This window comes from Leuresthes tenuis, unplaced genomic scaffold (genome assembly GCF_036924035.1).
Source record: "Leuresthes tenuis unplaced genomic scaffold, fLeuTen1.0.hap1 SCAF_14, whole genome shotgun sequence".
Classification (NCBI taxonomy): Eukaryota; Metazoa; Chordata; class Actinopteri; order Atheriniformes; family Atherinopsidae; genus Leuresthes; species Leuresthes tenuis.
In genome coordinates, this window is record NW_027325368.1 from 6,040,067 (window position 1) to 6,059,868 (window position 19,802).

The window sequence follows — 19,802 nt, forward strand, 5'->3', positions numbered from 1 at the left end:
CATTCAAGAATATCAGATTACAAGGTGAAAAAATGCAAATAATCCATATTAAATGTGTCCAAAAAGATAAAAAACACTCAGGAGTTTTTCTCTGGACTGCAGGTTGGAGATAGGGAGGCAGATGGATACAATCGGCATTGAGGGTGGTAATTATAATCTTTGTGATTGATTCCCTCACCACAGTTGAGCTGCCGCTCCCCAATAATGGATGATTCATTCTCTGATGAGTTTCCTTTAAACAACGCCTTTAATGAAGGATGGTGAATTGAAATGCAATTTTCAGGTTAATCAAAAAACTATTTCCTTCTTTTTTTTCCCACACATCGTCATTAATAGATAAAAATAGTGAATCTCAGGAGGAATCAAAGAACACTGGGTGTCTACATGATGAGTGGAATGAGTATTTATGTTGCAGAATAAGACGTCCATGTTGATAAATGTTTTATAATCCTTTGTCATCATAACTGGGCATTCCTGAAACTGAATTTTTCCATTTTTGATGTGCAAGATGTTGCTGATAAATGAGGTATTTTCACTCAAAAATCATTCGTATCCCTTGTTGACAGTTCAGCTGAGCCAGTGTTTCCAATCTGTGCCTCAAAGAAAACTGTTAATTTGGTTATTTATTGATGATGAGCATCTCATAAATAAACATACAAGCCTAAAAATAAACTGACATTTTGGGGCAGAATGTGTCCTGTGACTTTAAATAGTCTGCTGCAAGCAGTTGGTTTCAATTCATCCATGAATAACCAGACTTATCTCCGCAGTGCTGTGGCTGTGCTGCATCCTTTTATCGATGTAGTTCAGGTGAGAAGAAGCGCTCTGACTGTGCATGTCTTTAACCCAACCCAAAGAAGCCGAAGAGCACAAGTCAAAAATTAGAGATCCAAACTAGAAGGGTTTTATAAAGCATAACTTCTATTTTTCTGTGCTTTAGAGGATGTGTTTGGGTGTCTTAGGTCACTACCAACTAAAAAAACTCAGTAAAAAACAACTATGTCACTTTGTTTGGCAGTTCTGGGTCTGAAAACATGTCAATCAGTGAGCAGGGGAAATGTGTCTGTTGTCCAGCCTTCTCATTGTTATCTTACCCAACTTCAGGTTGCCCTCATTGCAGCTTAGAAGTGGAAAATTACAACTCTTTTGCTCCTGCGTTTTATGTTTTGTGTCAAGACTGGGAAATCCATCCTGTAATTGGTGTTTTCTAAATAATAGTAATTTTCTAAACCTAGCATGGACTGAAACCAAGCTAATAGATCAGATTCTATATCAGATAAAACAGCCCAATATGGACTCTGATCTCATCCCTCTGTTTGTAGCAGTCTTTTTAAATAAAGTGGTATATACAAATGAGGACGACCCCAGACTTTGCTTGCCTGTACAAGCATGAATGGTCATTATTGAATGAATAAAAACGATTTCCATCGAAATTACAGGCATTTTTTGGGAGAAAAAGAAGGTAAAAATGCATCAAAATATGTGTTGGTCAGATTTTAAGTTATTTATTGCAAGAATTTTTTTAATTGAGGATAAATTGCTTTTAAAACATTGTGTTGCATGATGGCTATAATCCCAAGTATTTTAATGTTTAATCCCAACCCCAATCTCTAGTACCTTAATTTCAAGTGACAGCAAAACGTTGGGTTCAAATCTTCTGTGTGACAGTCCACAGATTAATGCCAACAGCAATGATGGTCTTAAACATTCATTCATAACAGGCATGTTTTGCACTATGGACAAAAGTAGCTATTAAAAGCTCTGTGAAACTGCTTTGACCTATCTTATCAGGTCACTGACATGATTAGAACTCATACAGCATGGATTAATCACCAGGATGGCCGAGTGGTTAAGGCGTTGGACTTAAGATCCAATGGGCAAATGCCCACGTGGGTTCAAACCCCACTCCTGGTAGAGTTAATGATATTTATAGTGTAGTGGTATGAGTGTCACCTTTGTGTGGGAGACCTGAGTTTAAATCCCCTGCATAAAAAGTGTCACTAGGTGTGCTTATGCAAGTTCTCCTTACCCTACCTGTAAGTAACTTTAGATAAACATGTCTGCCAAATGCATAAACATAATGTGTTTTATCTTTATAAACAAAGCTTTATAAATCATGGTGATGAGTGTCTCATTATCCTGCTGTGTTTCAATATCACATCCATGTCGCATTTTATTTACTTTTGAAAAGATATTGTGACATTAAATCACGTTTGAGTGCTGCATTTTCAGCGTAACTGTGAGATTAAACAATGTAATTGTGACATTTAGCTGAAGGAAACAACGTGTTTTCTTCTCTTATTGTCACTTTTAGATTGATTAACAATATCCTGTATATGTTGTTAAATGAGTCAGTCAATTACTGATGCTTTGCTCTGTCTTTCTGCTATGTTGATTGTTGGTTTGCAGATGTAAGAACATTAACTTTGACATCTGTACTTCAGGAGAATGTGTGATGATTTTCCTACAGTGTGCACTTAAGAGGAGCTTCCTTTCAACCACCAGCTTGAATGTGTGATGCTTTCAGGATGACACTGCCAGCCACATCAGCTTTCCCCCAAAACAACAACAAATAAATAGAAATAAACCAAAAAAAAAAAAAAGAATTCCCTGAAGTAGAAACCAACAGGATTATTGAAAATGCTGCCTGAAGTTGACTAAAATCAATGTTTCAAGGATAGAATATGGGAAAGTTACTCTGAGGTTGTTTCCAATGTTGTTTGGATTTTATTTCTCAACTGGACTGGTTTCATAAATCCAGATAAGAAAAAAGAAATGTGTTGATGTTGATGATAGTGGCGCATAAAATGTTCATATTTACAACAGAAACCAGAAGCAGCTGAACAAAAAAAGAGCAATATAACACATCCATGTCAAGTCCATTTTTAATTAATGTGCCTCAACAGAACAAAAATGTTTTATCTTTGTTCACTAAATTCTTCACAAAAACACATCAACATATAGTTCGATGGACATTATTTCAGAACATAGTCTCAGTTTAGTTATAAAGGGTCACTAAAACACTTTATTCCGAGAAAAAAATCCTAATTCATCAAGACAGAATGTGATCTTCGGTTAATGTTGCAAACCAGAATCCAGTGGAAAAGGAACACAGGCCTTGTTTCATGCACTTAAAGAGACATTTTTGTATATCCAAAGCACTTTTTAAGAGAGCTGACACAAGCAAAACTGATTTGTGGCCAGATAAGGAGGAAAATGACCCAATCTGCAGGACTTACAGGTATAAGAAACCGAGTTTCATTCTGGCTTGTCCTAAAAGAGACGTACAACAGCCGTATGTTAGAAATGGCCTTTCTCTACCTTAAGAGTATTTTACCAGATCTGGAAAAGTACAGGCTCAAATTAAACCTTCAACTGAAACACGTTTGGAAGTTATACTGAACGTCACATGAATAAAAATGAACAATACGATTTATCCCTACTCCACAATTTACTGTAAGACCAGGCCGAGTTGTGATTGTGTATCCCAGGTAACGTATATTAGTGCTATACAGGGTTTTTATGCAATCTGTGTCACTTCACTGTCAAGGCACAAACCATATGTAGATGCCCCCATATGCAGGCCCCCACTTATATTGCCTTAAATAGATATACAGTACGTCATTATCTGTCCTGTTTTCAGACCCTGACAGCTGTCTACTCTTCATTTTCTCCCAGGGAGGTTTAAAATGTCATTCCACTGCCTGTGAAACTCTTTGAATGTTTGACAGCCTGTAGTTAACATCCTTTTGCACCTGCTACATTCCAGGCAGTCCAATGTGCATTTACAGCTCTCCATTGACTGTTAATATTTTAGCAGGAGCAGAAAAGCTGTCTTACTCCCACTCAAAACCTGTCATCTACAATGTCAGTAATGCAGCTTGACCAACAACAGTTTGGTCACGTAGGTTGTGAAAATGTTGTGGCACATCTCTAACCTTAATCAGACGTAGGGAGCAAGCTGTGGGGGTTTGGTAAGCTAACACCTTTCTAACCCCTCAAAGAAGTGACATTGGTTGAGGCGTTTTATCAGATTTCTCTCTGGAGCTACAAAAATAGCCTAAGTCTATCTTTAGTTTTTCAAAAGCAGCCTTCTGTAAACACTTATTCGCAGGGAAAATATGCAGAACTCCCTTTGATAACAGCTTATGGGATGTTATGTTGCTCAAGGCCTACACGTTTATTGTTGCTAAAATAATTCGGTAGTAAAAACTACTATGGAGTATAACCACTGGAGGATAAGAATTCTCCCAGTAGACATTTTTCAATATGTTAAATAATCAAATTTGGAAGCCAGAAATGCTTCTCTTTACGTTTATTTGACATTTTCTGTGTTTGTTGATCTACAGTTCCTATCTGTCATAATCATACAATTCTAGCAAGTATTTAATTAATCTTTCTTTTTATTTTGTCACTGAATAGGTTTTTCAGTGGTATCACAGCTGCTTCCAGCAAAGGAAAGGCAAGTTTATTTGTAGAGCACAATTCAAAGTGCTTTACAGCTATGTAAAATCATAAGGCGGCAAATAAAATCATAAGAAGGCAAATACAATCATTCCATAAATATAAAAAAATCATTAATTCATTCATTAAAATTGAAGAGTGCAGATGAAATACTTTCAGTTGTCATATGCACAGCTAAATAGAAGTGTTTTCAGCCTGGATTTAAACATTGTCAGAGTTGAGGCCAGTCTCACATCTTCTCAACAAATGTTGCGTATGTTGCCGTGTTAAACTCTTCCACCTTAGATATTGACGATACTACATTTTAAATGTTTTCAACATGTGGACAAGCGTACCTACAAGAAGGGCTCAGAGGAGGCCGGTGCCCATGAAGTTGTACCGAGGGAACAAATATCCCCCAAGGATAACCCCTCCAACCTGTGCTCAAGGCTGCACAACAAAAACTCCAACCCTGTTCACCTTGATTTGCAGTAGACATGAGTACAAACATTGTGGCTGGAATGCATCAGTTCATCGCCCACGAGTCTTCTCTCTGAAACTGTCTGATGTCTCTCCTCTCTGGCTCTTGGGTGCTTGATCTCTGCTCCAGTCTCAAAGAAACTTTGAGTGTCTTTTTTCCGTTACAGCCAACTGGCCAGTCAGTCAGGCAGCAGGCCTCCAACAGCCTCCAGCTGCTGCTGTGAATACAAAACGTTGCCGGAGTGCATTGATCACCAGCTCGCTCCATCTGGTTTTCAACATTATCACAAGGCGGCTCAGGAACAACTCAGATTATTCAGCAGCAAGCTGAATTTAGTCACAGACCATTCGACACTTTAAGACTTCCATTTAGTTCATTTTCTACTAATGGCAGTTCATCAGAGGCCATCCCCTGCCAATCCTGCTGAAGAATTACAATATCGTCTTACTGAAGAAAAATTCTAATGAAATGCAGAGGAAAAAATTAAAGAATAATAAAAAAAAAATCACATCACATAAAAGTGGAAAGAAGAGTAAATTAAAGCTTAAAGCATTGAAACAAAGCTTTTTACAATTACAATTATCACTGGCATAATTCAAAAAGGGTGTTTCATAGTTAGCGGAGAATCACACATTCCTCCAACTGTATTTTCTCATGTTTTCATCAATATTCGTCAGCTAATCAGAATCAGCATCACCTTGTAGCACTTACAAAGTCGAAGTTGTTGCTCTTCCTGTGTTGTTGTTAGGCACCATCCTCAATGAAGCGTGTCTGTTTAGCTTCCAGGTGCTACTCTGAAATAAGGGCTTTATTTCCTGATTTGGCTCGGTGCATTTGGCAAAGTGAGAGGCACCTGGATCCCAGCTAACAAATAGACCTGCAAATTCAAGTTAGGTTCCTCTTTTTTGAGATCTGCAGTGGTGTGAGACTTGAAATCTCAATATTAAAGCTTAGTCACGTCTTTGGCCCTAATTGCAACATCTTACCTGCTGGGTGAGAAACAATTCAAATTAGTAAATACATTTATGATGTTCCCCAGAGCATAAATGTCTCGGATCGTCTGATGTTTCAAGGAGTGTCACCAGCGGAGCAGAGATTTAACTTACAGAGTGAACATCCATATCTGCTGGATTGTTTTACATAATATTTTTTTACAGATGTTCACACGGTGCCAAGACGATGAAGGCTGAACACACTGTTCTTATTTTCCCCTTTATGTGGGGTTAGTTGAAATTCTTCAGAGTTTTCAGTACCTCAATTTCAACTGACAGAAGCTCAAAAAACAATTTAAAGAGAAATTTTAACAGCATTTTGAGAGAATGTTTATAAAGTGATTTAACACCACATCACTCACTTTGGCATCAAACTGTTTTTTTTGGTTTGTCACTGTTTTCTCAACCGATCAAAATCAGTTTTGCTACGATCAGCTGTGACACTTCTACTGCGCCAACCTTAAAATACCAGCCACGAAACATTGAAATGAGTGAAAACATCATCTTTTGAATTTTTGCAAAAGTAATGCTCAGCGGTGAGCTATCCAGCAGGAATCTTGATGCCTTCAGCTGATCAGCATTAGGGTGCATTGCACAGCTGCTTTGCATTCAATGCAGGCCTTGTGCGCTTCAGACAGCAGCCACAAATGATTGATTTTTGAGTTGTTTTATGTGGTGAATATTTGTTCTTCTCTGGCCATCATTTTGAGTAGAGATTAGCTTAGCTCTCCTATCACATTCACTGCCTGATTCTCCAAACTGAGCACACTCTGATCATAGTCTCTTCTGCAGGTCAGACACTGATTCCTCCGAAGTATTTTATCCAACCTCATCCTGACTTTTCTGTTAGCACACCATGGGGTTAGCATGGTGCCCTCATGGTTGTCTTTTTGAGTAAAAAGTCTTTGATTTGAAGATTTCCCAATATTTTGGGAACATGTTTAAGGTTTGAATTTGTCTGAACTTAAACTTTAAAATTCTCAGCTGCACTGTGTGTTTGATGAGAAAGTTTAGCAAGCTAACATACAAAACCCTAAAGGTTAATATAAAACTTGTTGTAGTGTTTTGCTCATGTTATAATGGAGTTACTGGAACTATGAGTATATTTGAATTATCCAGTTTGACAGATAATCAAACCAACATTAAAAGCCTTTGTTGTTGTATTGTTAATGGAGAATTGAACTGATCCATTTTATACAAGTTGTTACCACTGTATGTGTTTCCAAGGGGAACCAACATCCAACATGACAATGAGAGTTCTTGCTCCGAAAGTCAAAATATTGATTTTTCACAACATGGCTCCAGGATATACTAACAGCAAACTAACAACCAAAAATGATAAACTCTAAATAGATAAACAAGATAACACAACTCATTTGTCAGAATAAAAACAGATAATAACTGTACCCACCTCTGAAGAGCCCAGATGTATTCCTTTTATTTACAGTGTTTCACAAAAGGTGCCGACCACAGCATGTTGGCTGACTGACTGAAAGTCGACAGAAAACCCCGCAGGAGCAGGAGGATGCTGGCCTTTAACCTGTGGCTGTCAGGCTGAAACTAATCAGCTCCCAGGAGCAACCTGCACACTAAAGCCCTTTCCAGACATGCCGTACGTGACATTGCTGCCTTCAACTGTCTGTTAAACTGACGGAATTCTGTCACTCAGACATAGGTCAGTTTTACATTTATATTTCTCACGCCCCCTGTCAGACGTCACCGTGGCAGTGATGGAGAGGCACATGGTGCATGCGTGATACTCGCCATTTATGGACAACACATCGAGCGTAGAATACTGCAGGAGGTCAAAGTTTCATTCCAGTTTATGATTTAGTTTGACACTGACTGTGATTGTGGAGAGTTTTGCTGTGGGAAGGAGCAGCAGCTGTGTTTGAGCTTCCAGCTTGTATATCTTGGACTGCATATAAAATATTAAAGCAGCCACAATGATGTCACCCACTGGTTTGTTGAATACTGTTTTTAAGCCTCGAGTTCTGACATTCTGACCATCATCATCAAATCTTTAAAAAACACTTGTTGAGAGTGGATGACTTTGACGTTATGAGTAAGGATGGGAATTGAGAACCTCAGTATCGAAACATAGACCTACAATTTCTGACTGCATAAAAGCTGGACTCATAAGACCCCGACCTACTAAATTGGAGTTGGGAGCCTTTTTTTTTCTCCAGAAAGTGATGATACTGGCAGAAGCACTTGAGGCCTGTTAAAAAAGATGAAGGTAAGCCTGAGTTATACCTGTGAAGCTCTATGAATAAACTAACACAAAACCCATTATTATGGGTTATTTGTAATCACTTTTGCTTTCTTTATTGTATGCAGATGCAAAACAATTTACATGCAGAACTGGTTTGTTGTAAGAGGCAAAATACCTGCTCTAGAAGGCAGATAGGATGGCAGTTTTAGTCTATCTAATTTTACTCTTCACATTTCTTTTCCCTGGTAATTAACTTCTCACTTTCACTCTTTGTTTAAGTTAACTTCAGAAGTTAAAGACCACTCGGTAAGGCAGCGAAACTTACTTCCTCATGTATAAACATGGTTTGCAATGAAAACCCATTTTCTTTCTTACCATTCTCACAGGTCCCACCTCATATGCAAATTATACAAAATGTTTGCAGATAAAACAAAAAGAAACTTTTTGAACTGTATTACTTTGAATATATTACTTTGTCACCAAAAAGGTGTAAAATTCATATTCATCTGCACAAACAACGGTTTGTTTTCTGTGCTTATATCACAATTTAAATGCTCACAGTGCTTGTAATGTGGATGATATCCATATGACCTCCCAAGAAGTATAACAGGGAAGATCGTTGTATGACCTCTGGTAAGAATGATAATAGGATCAGGTTAACTGATGGAACAAATCTGATCTTTACACTACTGGAGGTCTTACCTGCTGCCTCTTAAACCTTAACTGGTTCTTTATAGATAAGGCACTATTTAGTCATGACCTAAATGCTCTGGTGAGACCGTGTTGTTGATCTAGCGATCAAATTCATGCATCGTGAATAGACCTGCTAGACAGTTAATGCCATTCATCTGGGAGGCACTCCACTGAAGCATTCTTTTCTGGCTTTGGAAATCCCAGTCCCAGAGTTGCAAAGCAACCTTATCCTTCAATGACAAATACCTGGAAATTCATTTCTGTGAAAGCACTGCACAGTTTGGGTTACAGGAGGTTTCCTTTTAAATTTAAACAAATTGCTTTTCTCACAAACCCCATTGTGGCCCAATGCAACGCAAAGAAAACAAAACATGACTATATGGCTATGGCTATGGCTATGGCTATGGCTATGGCTATGGCTATGGCTATGGCTATGGCTATGGCTATGGCCTGATACGACCTAACCTGCCGCGACATCAATGAAGGCGAGGATCTGGCAAGTGTAAGGGGAAACCTGGAAACTAAATACTGAAGGGAGGAAATTAGTGATGGAGTGCAGCTGAGGGGGAAAGCACAGGTGAAGTGAATGAGCTAAATGGCAGGGCATGAGAAACTAAGGAAACTCTGGCAAAACTGATGACTTAAACAAGGAACTAAACACATAACAAAACTAAAAGATGAGACATAAGGAAACTATGGTTTAACTAATGACTAAACAGAATCCTAAAACACAAAAAACCCGTAGTCATGACTGACTGATCCGAATCACATTATTCACTCTTCTGATTCAAACATTTCAGAGCCAGCTGGTCTCTGTGAGTTGGGCAAGTCCACAGGCCAGAAAGGTGTGCAGTGCTCATGTTGAGTGTGTGTATGTGAAAGGAGTGAGCCCTTGTTTCTCTTGCCATCAGCGATATTTGATTCTCCAACTGCATTTCCTCTCAACTGATTCCCTCCCTGTCTGTAGACTTAGTGGGTTTTCATTATCAGATCCCCCTGCTGACTCTCTCTGCATGCCACCCCCACTCCTCTTTGTTTTCAAAGCTTTTTCTTTCAGTGTAAAAAAAAAAAAAACCTAAATGCTTCCAAGAGCTCCTCTCCCATGTGGGATCACAGTTTCCCCTTTCGTCCACTGAAGGGGGTGTGAATCTGAGCTAACACAGAGCTGTTTTATTCTGCATTTTCATGGCCATCTGCGTGAGCTGCATGGAAACCAGGGTGGATTTTTTTTCTTTTAATACACTGAATTTTCAATCCATTTGCATTTCGCCTAATGCTGGTACCTTCGGTTCTCATTTAGTTTGGGAAAAAAAGTACTCATTAAGATGGTTGTTTGAATATCTGCAGTTTCTATCTTGCATAAAACAGCATTTCAATGTGAATTTGAGCTTTTAAGTTTCTGGCATATCTACATGTGAAAGTGCCTCAAAATACAATATTTATTCAAAAGCTGTAATACAAAGAAGAATGTGTTTTGGGTTTTTTTGTACAAGAAGCTGGAAAGTGCACTCTCTTTCCTGTCCTATGCAAACGTGCCAAAGGAAAGAATATTGCAGGCTTTTAAATTGTAGCATTGTTAAAGTTTGCATAGCAGCTGTTGGTACGCGGTCCGTCCAATCAATACAAAAAAGTAAGATCGTTCAAAAGCCACATTTAGAATATAAAACCAATGCAAACTTCTATAAGGTATACAAAGTTTAATGGTCCCTGACTAGATGGATTTCACTTGCAAATGACTAATGAAAGAGGATTATTTGTAAGTAAAGCATTTATCCAGGATTGGGACCGGCACGAGAAATACACTGGCTAAAGCACCATATATACAATTTTCTTCTCTCCCTTTATCAGGGGTCGCCACAGCGTATCGATCTCGCATCATCGATTTGGCACATGTATTACGCTGGATGCCCTTCCTGACGCAACCCTCATCATTTATTTTGAGGGCTTGGGACCGGCACAAGAAAAACACTGGTTAAAGCACCATATATACAATATATATCAATGTATTTACTGTTTAGCCAATATGTATTGGCTGATAACTAATTGAAAACAGGAACAAAAAGGCAGGAGGGGGGAAAAAATTCAAAATTGAACAGTAAATAAACATGAGGCTTACTAAGCATGCCTTACGATGAGAACCAGTGCCAAAAACCATGACTCCTTGGCTTATTTGATGCTTATGGGTTAGTACTAGTACTCAAAGGAGACACATTATCACCATTTTTCAGAGCTGACACACTTCCTTGATGTCTTAATGAATGTCTGTGAGATGCTTTGAGAGACAACTCATCCTTTTAATACTCGGGTCTCATAGATCTTTTCCTCACAATTTTTATTAAGTCATGGAGAGAGCGACCTGACTCCACTCTCCTCCTTTCCTCCCCAGGTCTTAATTTAGATCTGTCCCACTGCTTCAAGTTACAATGCAAATACAATTTGGTATAAATTGCACTCAGTAACTCTTGAAGCATATTATTGCCGTTTGAGGGAGCAAACACCACAGAGCCTGAGAGCTAATAGTTATACAAACAGCAAACTGAACTCACATTTCCTCTCACCAAGATGATGGAAAAAGACTTAATGATACACATTTGCCTCATCTGCAGTCTGGCCACAGACAGCTGTTACTTTCCCCTCTTTTAAGAAAAGTCTTGTTGTGAGTCACGTGTTCACTGGTCCAGGTTGTTAAAATATATCACCACAGATGGAAATGCTGATATATCATAGGGGCTGGCAGCTGGTTTGATAGTTCTTGTAAAACTCAATTTCTCTGCCACATATAGGCTCGGTAAACCCTGGGGTTTGCTGTTGCTCCATTCCTCTGTGTTTTGTTTAAGCAGCTAATGTTAAGATCTGCTGCTTATGAAGGCTACCTTTGATTAACATTTGTGTTTCTGTTTAAGGAAGGATGATAAACTGCAAACCAGAATTTCTAACGTCTCACTGGGAAAAAAAAAATAAAGAGCACAAATAAGAAGATGGATTTCCTAATCTGGATATAAAACACGAAACAAACTACTGGTAGAACCATCACATTTAATGTCTTTCTTATGATAAGTTGACAGCTGATGAGAATTTGATGCTAAAAGCTCAAAAGAGGTGGAACTTTCCATTTCCGAGTGGATTTAAGCTTCAGGTTTAGAGGAGTTAAAGATCAGGTGGCTGGACAACTGTACTCAGAGCCGAAAGCTGTGAATTACATTTCCCAAAGTGCACTGGACGAGAGATATTTTCAGCCTGGAGGGCACCTATTTAAGTGACCAGCCAAATATACACAAGTGTGGTCACTTTTTGCAGCCAGCATGAAGAGGGTCGTCTTATTAAACTCGTCATGACATTAGCCAAAAAGAGTTGTCCAACTTCAGTCTTCTTTGTCCGGTGTTTGCTTGGAATTTTTTGTCAACTTTTAAACTTTCGTCTTTGATTCAGGAACGTTTGATATATTTACCACATATTTTATTATAGTAATGTTGTAAACATCCATCTGACCTAACTCTCCTTGTCTCTTCTTGTAAAACACTTTGTAACATTGATAAGAAAACTGCTATACAAATAATACTTCTTAATAATATATAACAATCTTGTTTAAAGACTTTCTTCAAAGCTCTCTCCTGATCGATTTTCTTTGATCTATGAATAAACCAAGGAGCAAAGTTCAGGGCTGAAAAATTAAGCCAATGATGTAGCACCAAAAGCCACGGTTCCTCTAATGGCTGCCCAGAAAGCAAGCTAATCTACATGTTTCAAAGCTTGACCTTACCGGCTGGTGAAACAGGAGGTCTTGGTCTCTATGCTCCTCGCATTTAATGAGATCTCAGAGGGTTTTTACATTATTCACCTGTTTAGATTTAGATTGCATCGAGGTTTGACTTATTTTTGTGTTGTTAAGGGTGACTTCCTCTTTAAAAGAATAGAGACAAACTTGAACTTTCTTGGTTGACATCATCTGTCTTTTAAACACAGCCTTTAAAAAAGAAAAACATTGTTTCTATACGGTCAATTATCAAACAGAAACAAAGAGAAGGAGCAAATAATGTTATAGATAAATACCTCCTCCGAGCTGTGGCGCTTACATTTTTCCACCATCTTCCTAAAAATAGATGAAGCCTTCAAAGTGTTTGCAGCTTAATTCTTAAATCGGTTGTCAAGTTGGGTTGTTTTTTATTAATTTGTTATGATTCATATGGAAATGGCCTTGCTGTTTTTGTAATGATTACAGTATAAAAGCTCTGCTCTCCCATGATGTGGAAATTAAAATTCCTCTCTTGTAATGTCAGTAAGAAATCTGTTCCGCTCACTGATATTTTTGTTTCTCATCTGTCACTGTACAATACAAGCTGTACATGTCACACTCACCCTGGGGCAACGCAGTCATGTTCCTCCTCTGCTGTCTGTTCTGAAACACTGCTTCTCTGTTTCATAATGGTATACTGCCACTCACACCTGCTGTGCACTGAATCCATCTATTTTATGCCGTAGCTCCTTTTCTGTGCTGGATATAACGTCCTCATATCTTTCATTACAGCACAGCTCATCATTACTGAGCACTCACTGCTTGCTTTTAGCTGTTCGGGGTTAAGTGGATCGGTCTCAACATCAACATTCATTACTGTTGATCCCTCTAGAAAAGTTCAAAACTCCCGTTTTCTTCTGGAGGAGGCTTAACGTACAGTATAGTGTTACTCCTCCTGCTTTGTCCGTTTTGGAGATTAACATCCAGGTACCTTTCACTTAGCTGTCGTAGTTGATGTATTTCTGAATCACGTTAAACTATAAACACACTCAAACATCAACTTACAGTCAGTAGTAGGTTAGCATGCTTATTAGAGGTCACTTATGGTGAAATTCAAGTTTTTAAGGTTTTCTTATGTTTTCTGTAGGGTAGAAAACAAGTGAAGCAAACACTCAACACATACTTGAGCATTTCCACTAAAGAATAGCAAAGCACCAAGTATAGTCTCTAAATCACAAGTTAGAATGTTATTATCTTAATCTGCAGGTTGCGGTTAACTTTTCTAGTGGTGTCAGCTGAGAATGAGGTTCATCTAAAGCCAGGATTTAGCAACATGACATTGCTGGACTCAGCTGGCAGAAGGCAAGCAACTGATGAGCCAAAACTTTATTTAAACAAACCAAAGCTGCTGCCACAGCAGTGAGGCTGACTGTGATGGGGTTGGTATGCCAAGGGTCTTGAGTCAAACAAAGGACTCACGTCACATTTCAAAGCACAGGGAACTCTTCTACAGCTGAATACTGCCAGTTATGCCTCTGTGGTGGCAAGTGATACACCAGCTGCTATGTTACCAGCAAGCGAAACCTTGCAAATCCCTAATTTGTGCCTTTGGGGGTATCTTCTGTTTATAACCAACACAGCTGGCTCCTGACCAAGCTTCAGTATGTGATAAGTTTGGAGTAAGAACAGGTTTAAGCTTTTGTTTCGGATATATTTCTGTGCATGTGTCTCTTCAATTATTAAATGTAGGCTCAGTTGGTGATTGTTGATTCAATCATTACGTCCCCCTCCATGTGACAAAATCAGAGGACATTTTTATCAGCTACAAATGCCCTGAAACAAAGTGCATTTTCCCAGCTATACACAGAAAAAAACAAACCCTGGGTGAAATGATTGAAGAACACATAAGCAGGCAGCGAAAGTTACTTGTTAAAGTGACATCTTGTCACATTATACAGATAAATGTTGTGTGAAGGGCACATGAAGCAGAAAGGAGAGGTAAGACTAATTCATCAAAGTGTGGCGTTACACCCAAGCAATCTTAAAGCATAAAGTGATTATTTTTATTAATTAAAATTCAAATAATTGCTTTCAAGTAACTTCCCCATTGCTGCAAAATGGTTTTTAAGAAATATTGTTGCATAAAAGCAGATTTTTATACTGCATCTAAACAAATTATCTGAATGATTATGGTGTTTTGAAATATTCTTTGTTGTGAGTTTTAAAGGTGTGAGTAAAAGGCAAAGTTTCCATCCTGCCTTCCAAAAACATTTTCAAACGTTGGTTATCCGTCTATTATAGTCCACAGTGAGACCACCAACAGTGTCTCCTTAAAGAAACACACCACCACACACTTAGTGGACCATAACACATGCTTCAGAAGCATTATTTTTGGATGAACCTGCACATTTTTGGTATTGATATTCTGCCTATTATGCCTGTAAGTATTACCAAATCTACAAAAGCAGCTAATTACAACCCAGATTCCAAAAAGATTTTGACACAGAAAGCAATGATTTACATACACAAATAATATTTATAATGGAAAACATATGAAATTCTTAATGTAAAACTTATATATGCTTATATTTCGTTAAAAAAAAAGATCAGCAGCATGACTGGGCATTAAAAAGCACCTTAGAGAGGTGAAGTCTCTATAAAAACATCTCAGTAGAGATTTAGCAAGCTGCAAAAAACAGTGTCTACAAATAGTGAAGCAATTTGTGAATAATGTTCCTTAATGTAAAATTACAAAGCATTTGAATACTCCTTCATCTACAGTACTTAATACCATCAAAATATTTGAAGAATCTGGAGACATCTCTGCACAAGGAACACAATTAAAAATACTGGATCAGGCTCTCAGGCAGCTCTGCATTAGAAACAGACCGGATTCTGTCCTGGAAATCACTGCATGGGCTCAGGAACACTTCCAGAAATCACTGTCTGTGAACACAGTTCACTGTGCTATCCACAGATGCAGGTTAAAGCTCTGTTACAGACGCAGCTGTCTTCTCTGGACCAAAGCTCATTTAAAAAGGACTGAGGCAAAGTAAAAAACTGTTCTGTGGTCAGATTAATCAAAATCTGAAATTCTTTTTGGAGATCGTGGACGATCTTCCAGACTAAATATGAAAGGGACCATCTGGCTTATCATCAGCGCTCAGTTTAAAACCTTCATGTCTGATGGTATGGAGGCGCATTAGTGCCTATGGAGCTGATGCGCATCTGGAAAGGCACCATCAATGCGGAAACGTGTATGCCGATTTCAGAGCAAGATCCCATCCAAATCACGTCTTTTTTTAAAAAAGACAATCCAAACCACATACTGTATCTCTTACAATAGCATGGCTTGATACAAGAAGAGTCCAGTGGCCTGCCTGCAGTGCAGACCTTTAACCAATTGAAAACTGTTGGCACATCGAGAAATGCAAAATACATTAAAATAGACCCAGGATTGTTGAGCAGATATAATCCTATATCAGACAAGAATGGGACAACATTCCTCTCCCAAAGGTCCAGCGTCTGGTCTCACTTCCCAGATGTTTACAGACTGCTGTTAGATGAAGAGATGCCACACAATGGAAAACATGACCCTGTCAACATTTTCCCCCCGAAGTGTGTTGCTGCCATCAATTTAAGATGAGCGAATATTTCTTTATTTCACTGATACATTTTCGAAGTTCTATTGTGAATAAAAATATTGGTTCGTGGGATTTTCCAATGCATTAATTTTTTTTAAATTTCATTCTACACAAAGTCCCAACCTTTTTGGAATTGGGGTTGTATCTAAAAGTGTGGGGAAGCCTCAGAGGTGGGGAAACTGACTACATGTTGGGCGATCATTTTGATAAAATGGCTCCTACCGTCTCACTGGAGCTGTGGGGCAGTTAAAGCTCTGTTTTCTATAAGGGTCTTCAGTTTTACTTTAAAGTCACCATAGCTATGATCAGTTAGCCTGCGTTCCCAAAGAGGTGATGGTCTTCCAAGGATCACGGTTTCAGTGCAGGTACATGTCCATTTCTACTCCAACACAGAGCTACTGATTGTCTGAGAAATCTGCACACAGACAGCACAGTCCCTCTATCCTCTCCCTCCCTCCCTCCCTCCCTCCCTCCGTCCCTCCTCCAGTCGAGTTTGAGGAGATCTCTCTTGGAGCTGGAGAGGAGAGGTCGTCCGTCTCTCTCCCCCAGCAGCAGCCGTGTTTCTCTGCAGCTTCCTACTGGTTCATCATGGATATGGGGACTAAAATAGTCGCCGGAATTATCCCTCGGTTGGCCCTGCTTCTCCTCTGCTTGAATGGGACAACCGGAGAAGGTGAGACGGCTGTGCGCTTTTTACTTTTCCCGGAGGAGACGAACCGAGTCCGAGCAGCGCATAGCACAAGATAAAGCTTTAAATCCATTGGTCGTAACGCCTGGGAAATTTAACTTATTTGTGTGTTGCGTGCAACCAAATTGAGTTATTTTATTTCTTAACTTCTTGTGTTAATTTGAAATATGTTTGGCTGTAGGATTTTGCGCGTCTGTGATGCGCAAGTCTTTGATGTGAAGAGGGTGTTTGAATTATTTACTCCAGTTTAATAGAGTAGATATTAGATTAGGCGAAACATTAAAGGCAACCAGGATGATTGTATATTTAGCTACTTTCAAGGAAGAAACTTCTACCTAAAGAGCTGGATGGGAATGGGATGCTGCTTAGCTCATGATGCTTGCGAACATATTATTTTACTGTCACCTTTCTGCTTAGTTTGTTGCTCAGCGGAGCGTGATGGGCATCCTCGGACTGATCTTCTTTGAGCAGTCGGGATCGGGACCCGTTTTTAACGCAGGTTGGAGAGGTGTGATTGTGTTAACCCTTTATCCAGTTTTAAAAATCAACACATGTCCAACTGTTAATGTTAAGGCATGTAGCTATTCTGATTTTCTGCGTTAAAGTGGCAGGGATCGTGTGAACAGAGAAATTCAAGAAGGATGGAGATGTGGTGAAATGCTTGAAGCAGATAGCTGTGAAACTTCTTGGTCTCTCCGATGTTTGATGTTTAATTCTTCTCTTCCACAACTCACTAATATGACACTTTCTTCTTCATTTGTTCCTCATCTTTTTTATTAGTCGAGGTCCCGTTTCTTCTTGCAACATCGTTCTCTTCTCTAAGACAGTCTCACATTTTCATAAAAATGTCATTTGAAGCTACATGCTCTGTCACTGTGAATATCCCTTTGATGTGAAGAAAGTCTACTGTAAAGCATAAAATGAGGAGGAGTCATCTTCTTTCTACAGGTGGTCAGATGAAGATTTTTCCTCAAAGAAAGGTTTATGAAAAAAATAAAATAAAAATTGGCATTCTTTCCTCCCTGCCTCTCTCTTGTGCTTCTCTTTCAGCTTTTCCTGCTGTTTCTTACTGAGATCAGCCTCTAACTCTCTGCTCGTTTCTCTTTTCTCTCTGTCCTGCTGGTCCTGCTGTCAGCTCCCTTTTGCTCGTCAATGGATTTCCTTTTTCTCATCTTCTCTTTCTACTTCTCTCTCCACATTAGCCATCTCTTTGTGCTTCACATCCCCCTGGATCTCTGCTCCCCTGCTGCATCTGTATCAGAGAGCCTCTGCTGTTTCGCTTCCCCTTTTCTTTACCACTCTTTATCTTCCCTTCCCTACATGTTTTCTCAGTGTTTCATGACCACAATGCCTCGTTTCTCTTTCTCCTGTCTCTCCTGCTGCTCGTTTCATTCTCTGTGGTTGTGCTGGTAATTTTTCAACTGTAGTCTCTCAAACAATTGTTTTTAGGACTATGCTCTATGCTATAGATCTATGCTCACACTATACTTTGTTTCCCCCATTCACTGCCAGTATATTAGCTGTCTGTTGGTCCAGTTTGAATCTGATGTAGTGCCATACTCTCGCATAGTCTGACAAAGCTGAATACTCATCATGCACAGATTATAAATCAGAGCAGCATCATGATGAGACAGCAGAAGACAAGAGTCCAGCTGCAGGTTTCAGACTTGCTTTCACTTCTCCCCTCCTGAAGACAGTTCACCAAGGCAGTATTACTGAATAACAAAGTAGAAAAACATACCTTAATAGTCTCAGACGGTGCAACGATGACTTGTTAGTTGGAGGACTGAAGCGCTGTTAATATGATGAGTTTCAGGACAGGTAATGTGAGACACAGCTGCCTGGAGAGCTGCAAAGTTACTGTGTGTTTAATCAGCTCTTGATATTAACAGCTAGAATTGTGTCCTTTCAGACAGTTTCTTTCTTTAATGCAGAGAAAGGAAGTCAGATCTATTTAGTGTGCAGATAAAAAGTGATCACGTCAGTGTTCATTTGAAGCCTAATCCTGATGAATATCATTTCTTGGTATCTGTTCCTTTTTACACAAATCAATTGTTTTCTTGTACTTAAATGCTCCGCTCTAACTTTTTCATGAAGGGAGCAATCATTGAGTTTATCAGTGGAGTCCCCAGTGACCTCAAAGATGCTGAAAAATCAGAAACTTCCTCTTTCAGATTTCCAATAGTCATTTGAGCCAATATTAATATTTTTGCAGGTGAGGGTAGATAAGAGCCATTTTGAAAAGACAAGAAGTGTCAGCAGCTTACTTTTAAACAGGCAATTAAACAAAATTGACAGTGTAAAAAAACAAAAGGTAAAAGGTTGATATGGCTGATATAGCAGTGGAGGACATCCAGAGTACAAGTGGAGAATGAGCAAGAGCAGGGAGTGTCAACATGGCATACATCACATAAATACAGTTTTTGCAGTTTAAAAGGGGACTTGGAAATGTATTAGTTTATTTTGTTTTTACTCCACTGTCTGCAGAAAGCAGCAACGCAATCATCTTTGTTTCAGCATAACAATGTAAGGACTTCTGGCGTTCGCAGCAGTTTTGCACCAACATCAATCTTACAGACCAAGAGAGACCAATTTTTTCCAGAATTCAGTGATGGCTCAGGTATGTAGCCTTCCGAGAGAAGTATGTGGCTGTCTTCTCAAACGCTATAACAAAAATTTTTGCAAACTGCTAAACTTTGCAGAAGTAAAACGTTGAAAGTGACTCGAACTAACAAAGAAATTAACACAACATCTGATACATCACAGAGATGTTAAATAAAATTAATTAAAAATTAAATCTTTGTGATTTTATTTCTTTGTCTTCAAACTGAGTATCAAGAGGAACTCAAATAATCAGAATCTTTCTGTGACACAACATGGAAGGAGGTACAAGTATTGATCCAGAAAAGTTTG

At 38.9% G+C, this 19,802-nt stretch overlaps 1 protein-coding gene and 1 non-coding gene across 2 annotated transcripts in view; both read left to right on the top strand.

The window, feature by feature from the left end:
* Positions 1 to 1,831: 1,831 nt before the first annotated feature.
* On the top strand, positions 1,832 to 1,914 carry trnal-uaa (transfer RNA leucine (anticodon UAA)). The gene has a single exon. It is a non-coding gene; the product is annotated as a tRNA-Leu (tRNA).
* Positions 1,915 to 15,768: 13,854 nt separating this feature from the next.
* Positions 15,769 to 19,802, top strand: part of LOC140269146 (contactin-associated protein-like 4) — a 100,166-nt gene continuing 96,132 nt past the window's right edge. Inside the window, exons 1-2 of the mRNA XM_072364171.1 lie at positions 15,769 to 15,814; positions 16,689 to 16,874. Coding sequence (XP_072220272.1) covers positions 15,769 to 15,814; positions 16,689 to 16,874 — 232 coding nt within the window. The remainder of the gene's footprint in view (positions 15,815 to 16,688; positions 16,875 to 19,802) is intronic.